The following is a 1123-nucleotide window of genomic DNA, read 5'->3' as shown; positions in this document are numbered from 1 at the left end:
GGGTGGCGTCCAAGGGCCGCGGGGACCTTCTGGAGGTAAATCTGCAGAATGGCATTTTGTTTGTGAATGGTCGGATCGACCGGGAGGAGCTGTGCAGGCGCAGCGCGGAGTGCAGCCTGCACCTGGAGGTGATCGTGGACAGGCCGCTGCAGGTGTTCCACGTAGAGGTGGAGGTGAAGGACATTAACGACAACCCGCCGGTCTTCTCTCTCAAAGAACAAAAGCTGCTGATTTATGAATCTAAGCAACCCGAGTCCCGCTTTCCGCTAGAGGGCGCGTCTGATGCGGATATAGAAGAGAACGCGGTGCTGGCCTACAGACTGAGTCAAAATGAGTATTTTTCTCTGGAGTCACCAACAAATAGTAAGCAGACGAAAAGACTGTCCCTTGTATTAAAAAAGTCTTTGGATAGAGAAAAAATCCCGGAATTTAATTTGCTACTGACAGCTACCGATGGAGGAAAACCGGAACTGACAGGCACAGTTCAGCTGTTTGTTCAAGTCTTGGATGTTAACGACAATGATCCGGAATTTGATCAGTTAGAATATAGAGTAAAGCTGATGGAAAACATTCCAGAAGAAACTCTTGTGATAAAGCTGAACGCCACGGATAGAGATGAAGGAGTAAACCGCGAGGTAACCTACTCCTTGTTATCCATCAAACCCAATGGAAGACACTTATTTACACTAGATGAAAATAATGGAGAAATGAGGGTCAATGGATCTTTAGATTATGAAGAAAATAAGTTTTATGAAATTGAAGTGCAAGCCACAGATAAGGGGACTCCCCCAATGGCCGGTCACTGTACCGTTTGGATAGAAATCTTAGACACTAATGATAATTCCCCTAAAATCATCGTGAATTCTCTGTCCTTCTCAGTCCCTGAGGATGCTCAGCCCAGCACCGTGATTGCCTTGATTAGCGTGTCCGACCTTGACTCTGGGGTCAATGGGCAGGTGACCTGCTCCCTGACTCCTGCCACACCCTTCAAGCTGGTGTCCACCTTCAAAAATTATTATTCGTTAGTCCTGGACAGCGCCCTGGACCGAGAGACCACCTCTGACTATGAGTTGGTGGTGACCGCGCGTGACGGGGGCTCGCCTCCGCTGTGGGCCACCGCCAG

At 48.9% G+C, this 1123-nt stretch overlaps 1 protein-coding gene across 1 annotated transcript in view; it reads left to right on the top strand.

Annotated features, from left to right (window-relative positions):
• LOC105988627 (protocadherin alpha-11-like) overlaps positions 1-1123 on the top strand; it is a 5341-nt gene that overhangs the window by 251 nt on the left and 3967 nt on the right. The window contains exon 2 of the mRNA XM_013020298.1: positions 1-1118. Within this exon, the coding sequence (XP_012875752.1) occupies positions 1-1118 (1118 nt within the window). The remainder of the gene's footprint in view (positions 1119-1123) is intronic.

The sequence above is a fragment of the Dipodomys ordii genome, unplaced genomic scaffold (assembly GCF_000151885.1).
Source record: "Dipodomys ordii isolate 6190 unplaced genomic scaffold, Dord_2.0 Scaffold50, whole genome shotgun sequence".
Classification (NCBI taxonomy): domain Eukaryota; kingdom Metazoa; phylum Chordata; class Mammalia; order Rodentia; family Heteromyidae; genus Dipodomys; species Dipodomys ordii.
This window is presented reverse-complemented; position numbering and strand designations above follow the sequence as displayed.